Consider the following 6,880-nt stretch of genomic DNA (forward strand, 5'->3'; position numbering starts at 1 on the left):
GAAATATTTTTGTGAGTCTTGGGATAGATTATTATTGTCTAGGTGGGTCCTGGAATGAAAAAGCTTGGGAAGCCCTGACCTATACCCGTACTGGTTGTAGCCATGTTACACTGGCTAATAAAACAGTTGTAGCAGATATAAGTAGTCCATGAATGTACTCACGCCCTCAGAGATGAAGGTACTGAACCTTGGCAGCATCTGGTACAGCCCTGGGTCTGTGGCTATGCTCTGCAGTGCTTCCTGTTGGCAGAATTACAACAAAATATATACAACATATCAAAGTTAAAGAAAAAATGGATCAGTAATATATATCATGATGCTGCAAGACATGCAAAACACAAGTGAATGTCATAGGGACAAACAGTGCTATGGCTAGTAAATTTTCTCAATTTAACTACCATTTTCAGGTGTGGTGTGGAAACTTAAAGGAGTCCTAATATGCTTTTTTACATTTTCAACTTCCTTTAAGGCATAATGTCGCAGTTTGTGCATGAAAAAGATCTGCAAAGTTACAAAGCACAAAGTCCACTCCAAGGGGAGTTATTTTCTATATCAGTAAGCACTGTTTCTGAACTCCCTCAAACACCTCAATAGCCGCCTTTCCTCTGTGCTAGTGCGTGCCAGGGCCAGTTGCATTTCCACTGTCACTTCCGAGGCTTGATCGTGCCTTGTCAGGGCTTCCTCGGGGCCAACAGCCAGGGTTTTTTGGCCCGCCAAATACCTTGGGCCAAAGTGGGCAAGCTCGGCCTTGAGGAGTGGTCATGAACAAAGGCGGAGTTTCTCAGAGTCTGGAGAGCATCAGTGCAGCAGATCTCATAGTTACCAGCTGACATCAGCATTAAAGACTTTTAAAATAATTTTAGCTCAAAACTCACTTTCTGACAGCAGCGAGTGTTTGAAATAACTTCTGTTTGAGATCCAATGTGGATCATGATCACCATACAAGGCAGAAATATTTATATATGCAATGCAAATGCACGCTAGCCATTACCATAGTAAACATGGTAAATACGACTGCCTGAAAAAAATCAGACAAATCATATAGGCTATCACAATCGTATATTTATTTAGTTACATATTTTATGTCAGTAAGTCTAGTCTCTTTATACCTGACTGTCTGATGTTCATATTTCCGCATCACAAAATATAATCAGTTTTTTTGTCCTGTTTTTCTGACTGAAAATATAGGAATGCATTGGGACTGGAGAGAGTGCTAAAGCTACTCAGGTTGTATTTTTGATGGAAAAATTATAGAAATTATCATTCTTTCTAAATGTGATGCATACTGTCTTGGGGTGCGCCGATACAAATTCAGTATTGGTATCGCTCCGATACTGCCACTTTCTGCTGGATGTAAGACAAGATCTGTCAGACGAGACCGATCCAAATCCGATATTGTGCGTATACTATTCTGTGTTATTGTTAACCCACACGAAAGGCACAAAAACATTATAAAGCACCATAAAGTTTCCGTGCACTATATTTCAAGTGTTCTGAGACCGTTCGATAGTTTAATGTGAGGTACAGATGAATATTTAAGTGTTAAATTCAAGTTCAAGTAAACTCTTCTCTCCGCTGCAGCTGTCAGTCATCCTCCATTCAGTATTCAAACTGCGTGTCGCGTTCGGAGAGACAGTCAAAGACGACGAAACTCTCTGTATGATACAATGTTCCTACTATTATACTTGATCTGTAGAGAAACATCAGTGGTTTTGCATAAAAGGACTTTATCTTGCTGGAGTTTAGTGCTAATTCTAAATCATGTCACTTAATACCAGGTGTCTGTTAGATCATGGAGCAGAGAGCAGTATGAATTGTTCTTCTCGTTTCAGTAACTGAAATTTAAAACTGTTAAAAGAAAAGGCTCAATAAACTATCGCACAGATATAATACACCAGAGCTCGCAAAATCGCTAGCACGACGTCCCGGGGGTATTGTGATTTCCATTCGGGCTACCAAAATGTATCACCGCCCTGCCCGACGGGCTATCTTGAACAGTGATATTTGTTGCGTTGTTCACTAGCATGTAGGGGTAAAACGGATCATAGTTGATCGTTTGCACGTGTTTCTAAGTCTTGCCGATTTAAACATTCAAGTGTTTTAAACCATTCACGTGCTTTCGGAGCTGCGCGCACAGAGAGCAGCGTTTGAGACAATGCGCTTACACAGAATTGATTCCTCTTTCGCGTATCCTTGCATCTGAGTGAACACATACACACAAAATTATCTCAAAAGAACTGTCTCGGCAAGTATTCTCGTAAAACGCAGTCAGTTAAGTCTTAAGTGAACGTAAACAATGGAGAAAGAAATCTCAAGTGCATCATTATATTGGATCCGGCCATTCGGTCTTAAAGGGGCAGCAGCCTATAAATACCTGCTGTTCCATAAGCCATCACAAAATATAATCAGTTTTTTTGTCCTGTTTTTCTGACTGAAAATATAGGAATGCATTGGGACTGGAGAGAGTGCTAAAGCTACTCAGGTTGTATTTTTGATGGAAAAATTATAGAAATTATCATTCTTTCTAAATGTGATGCATACTGTCTTGGGGTGCGCCGATACAAATTCAGTATTGGTATCGCTCCGATACTGCCACTTTCTGCTGGATGTAAGACAAGATCTGTCAGACGAGACCGATCCAAATCCGATATTGTGCGTATACTATTCTGTGTTATTGTTAACCCACACGAAAGGCACAAAAACATTATAAAGCACCATAAAGTTTCCGTGCACTATATTTCAAGTGTTCTGAGACCGTTCGATAGTTTAATGTGAGGTACAGATGAATATTTAAGTGTTAAATTCAAGTTCAAGTAAACTCTTCTCTCCGCTGCAGCTGTCAGTCATCCTCCATTCAGTATTCAAACTGCGTGTCGCGTTCGGAGAGACAGTCAAAGACGACGAAACTCTCTGTATGATACAATGTTCCTACTATTATACTTGATCTGTAGAGAAACATCAGTGGTTTTGCATAAAAGGACTTTATCTTGCTGGAGTTTAGTGCTAATTCTAAATCATGTCACTTAATACCAGGTGTCTGTTAGATCATGGAGCAGAGAGCAGTATGAATTGTTCTTCTCGTTTCAGTAACTGAAATTTAAAACTGTTAAAAGAAAAGGCTCAATAAACTATCGCACAGATATAATACACCAGAGCTCGCAAAATCGCTAGCACGACGTCCCGGGGGTATTGTGATTTCCATTCGGGCTACCAAAATGTATCACCGCCCTGCCCGACGGGCTATCTTGAACAGTGATATTTGTTGCGTTGTTCACTAGCATGTAGGGGTAAAACGGATCATAGTTGATCGTTTGCAGGCACATTCGGAGCTGCGCGCACTCATTCAAAGCGTGCACAGAGAACCGCGTTTCAGACAACGCGTGAATACAGAATTGATTCCTCTTTCGCATATCCTTGCATCTGAATGAACACATACACACAAAATGATCTCAAAATAACTGTCTCGGCAAGAATTCTCATAAACACAGTCGGCTATGTCTTAAGTGAACGTAAACAGTGGTGAAAGAAATATCAAGTGCATCATTATATTGGATCCGTGCATTCGGTCTTAATGGGGCAGCAGCCTATAAATACCTGCTGTTCCATAAGCGCCACCTGCTGTCAGAGAGTGACATTTGCGTCTCATTCACAAAGCTAAAACCAGACGATTCTGTTTTTGCTTCAAATTTCGAAATTATACAATCTCATTGCAATCTAAATAACATGTATTTAGCATCTTTGTTTGGATCGTGATTAAAATTCAGTGGTTGCCTCTGATTTTAAATGGAAAAAGCACAGCCAAAGCCTTAGTTTGTTTATATGAAGAGATTTATTTTATTTGTATTATTTAATTATTTGATCTGGGATTTGTTTCAAAATTGCAAGTTAATTTTCATTTAGAATTTGTCTTAAATCTCATTTTGTTAAAAAGAAAAATTGTGAGAAAATTGGATTGTGAAATCAGTATCGTGAATCGTATCGCATCGCATTGTGAGTTGAGTGAATCGTTACATCCCTATATGCTACTAGTTTTTGCTGTGGTATCAAATAAGTATTCTGTTATTTAAATAATAAAGAACCATATTTTTTTTGCTCATCTGCAAAATGATCCGATCTGTTACTCAAAATCTGATATGATCATGCAATATGATCCAAGCCATGGGTTTTGTGATCCGTTGCAACCCTACTCTCTTGACTTGTTATTTGAAGAAAAAAAGCAATCACTGAAGTTTTTAATAATGCTGATTTGTCCGCAGTGAAGTTCAGCCGATGTCTTTTTTTTTTTATTTGGGCTACTTAAATTAATTTTGGGCTACCAAAATTTGAAGAGTGATGTCTATGTCTTTTTTTTTTTATTTGGGCTACTTAAATTAATTTTGGGCTACCAAAATTTGAAGAATGTCTGCCCGAAGGGCTACCAGCGATTTTGAAATTTTGCAAGCCCTGTACACTATGCATCAATGTCTCTTCTCTTTTTGCTTTGAACTTTTCTATGCGGAGCGCTGCGCGCTGTGACTCCATCTTGCTTCAAGCGCATCATTCTGCGCACGGGATGTGCATAAGCGCTTCGTGCCGCTCTGTATTGGAGCATTTCATGCTATAATACTTTTGCGCAATGAAAGATTGTTAATAGCCTTTCTTGTTCCGTCTTATCTATCATATGTTGCTGCCTCATTACTGTGCTATAAATGTAAAATAAATGTAATTTATTGCATATATTTATATATAATTATATCTACTTGTTTTCCATGAATGTATATTACAATACAAAGAGCAATGTGTAACATTTTACCAGATTACACCTATTTACTTTTATTTTTCCCCCACTAAATAATGTTTTTTCTCTAAATGTTTAGATTTTATAAAATTATTGTGAACTCATCATTTTTGTAGAGTAACTTTTGCTGCTGAATTATCCACTAACCTAGTTCATAATAGTATTTTTCTCATAGATTATGATTATTTTTAATTTGTTATTTTTCTTTATAATGAAGTTGTCTATATTTAGTAGACTGTGTGTAATACAAAAAAAGAGTGATGATCAGGTCAACACACACTGAGGTATAGAAATAAAAAATAAAAAAATCGGATCGGATCGGTATTGTCCGATACTCAGAACTTTTGGTATCGTATCGGGATCGGTTCTGAAAAAATGGTATCGTGCCACCCCTAATACTGTCTGTGACTACAAATAAACAAACAGACGTGACAGAAAAATGTATATCAGACATTTTAACTGACATTTCTTTAAATGCATGGAAAGAATAAACTTTTCACATCAATGTCATGTACGTGTGAGCGCACTAATATTAAAAACAAACAGATTTGTTGCTGCTGGAGTATCTGAGGCACAAAGTGTAAAGGCACAGCCCTTTTATGGAAAGGGGGTGGTGGGGAGGAGCAGCTCATTGGCATTTGAAGAAACACACACGAAAACAACATGTTTTTGTTTCCATCCAAAAAAATGGTATTTACAGCATGGAATAATAAATGCTCTGTGGTGTATTTTGAACTGAAACTTCACAAACACATTCTGACACATACCTGAGACTTTATTATATTACATCTTGTAAAAAGTGCATAATAGGACTCCTTTAATTTTGGACCCTGGGCGCACACACACACATACCGCTCTTTTGGCTTCACATGATCCCACACATGCTTCGGTGATTTCTTTATAGTACAGCTGCTGCTCCACAGAAAGCTCATGTGTGCTACGTGGCTTCATCCGCATCTTCTCTTTTCCTGAAACACCACGAGAGAGAAGTGTGAGTAAGATAGGAAAATCAGTAAATAAAAATAACTAAAACACCAGAGGCACCATTTTAGCTGAACTAATTTCTAACCTTTGACTTCTGCAGAGCTTGCACCCTGACCCTTGGTCTGGATAGAGCCTTCCTCTTCCTGTCCAGGTTTGACAGCTTTGAGTGGCTCTGTGGAATCTGTCTTCTGCTGCTCTTTAGGAACTGAGGTGAAGATAAAGGTAAATGAAAGACAATCACAAAATTATTATTTTTCAAGTTTTTTGTTTCATGTAATTTTCTTAGAATGGTTTACTAGTGTACTACTGCATACATGCACAGTATATACTGTATACTGCATGCTGTTTCTAAAGCTCATGTTAAACATTACATGCAATGGTAAAAACCCCACCAATTATAAGCATTAAGGCTGTGTGTCCACCAAAGCGTTTTTAGCCAGCTGAAAATGCCAGGCTCTCTGTTGAAAACACCTAGCTGTGAGCGCTTGAGAGCACTTCTGTGGTGCAGCATTTTTGTTTTCAGTTGAGATGCTTTGGCTGCTACGATACAGAATATCCATGGATTTCGCAGACAGTTTATTTCTGAATATAACAATGTCGGCACAATATAAAGTACTTGCTCTGGCCCTTGTTGTTTTTCCGTTGTTGTGTTTCTTCTTGTTGTCTGTTGATGTTGTACAAGTAGGATGTGGCAGTTGGTCGGGGTGGAATTTGTCCTGCCCCTCCTCCACTGTGATTTGTTAGTGGACTAAAAAGTGTCAGTGATGAGCACTGCGTTTTACCCAAAATTGAACATTCTTCAACTCTGGGTGCTGAGAAAAAAATGCTGAGCGATTAAGTAAAGTGTTAAGTAAATGTAAACAGTTGAGAAAGAAAACAAATGTGTATCAGTATATTAGATATGTTAATTAGGTCTTTAAGTGACAGTAGACTAATAAACATGGTGCTGTCTAGGTCATTAATGTTAATCAAACAACAAAAGAGAAAAAATCTCTCACTGCTCTCGACTGAGTTACTTTTGTAATCTTAACAGGAATCGATTTATATTTAATTTACACAGTGAAGACTATGCAGTGTTTTTTGTACACAGCATTCAACTACTATTTTAATTTAAGTACC

The 6,880-nt window shown here is 38.1% G+C and overlaps 1 protein-coding gene across 1 annotated transcript in view; it reads right to left on the minus strand.

Annotated features, from left to right (window-relative positions):
• Positions 1-5,982, minus strand: part of taf6 (TAF6 RNA polymerase II, TATA box binding protein (TBP)-associated factor) — a gene marked incomplete at its 5' end in the record, with an annotated part of 30,308 nt that extends 24,326 nt beyond the window's left edge. The window contains 3 exons of the mRNA XM_016480627.1: positions 163-240; positions 5,630-5,745; positions 5,847-5,982. Coding sequence (XP_016336113.1) covers positions 163-240; positions 5,630-5,745; positions 5,847-5,982 — 330 coding nt within the window. The remainder of the gene's footprint in view (positions 1-162; positions 241-5,629; positions 5,746-5,846) is intronic.
• Positions 5,983-6,880: the final 898 nt, after the last annotated feature.

Source organism: Sinocyclocheilus anshuiensis, unplaced genomic scaffold, assembly GCF_001515605.1.
Source record: "Sinocyclocheilus anshuiensis isolate Anshui unplaced genomic scaffold, SAMN03320099.WGS_v1.1 scaffold29, whole genome shotgun sequence".
NCBI classification, from domain to species: domain Eukaryota; kingdom Metazoa; phylum Chordata; class Actinopteri; order Cypriniformes; family Cyprinidae; genus Sinocyclocheilus; species Sinocyclocheilus anshuiensis.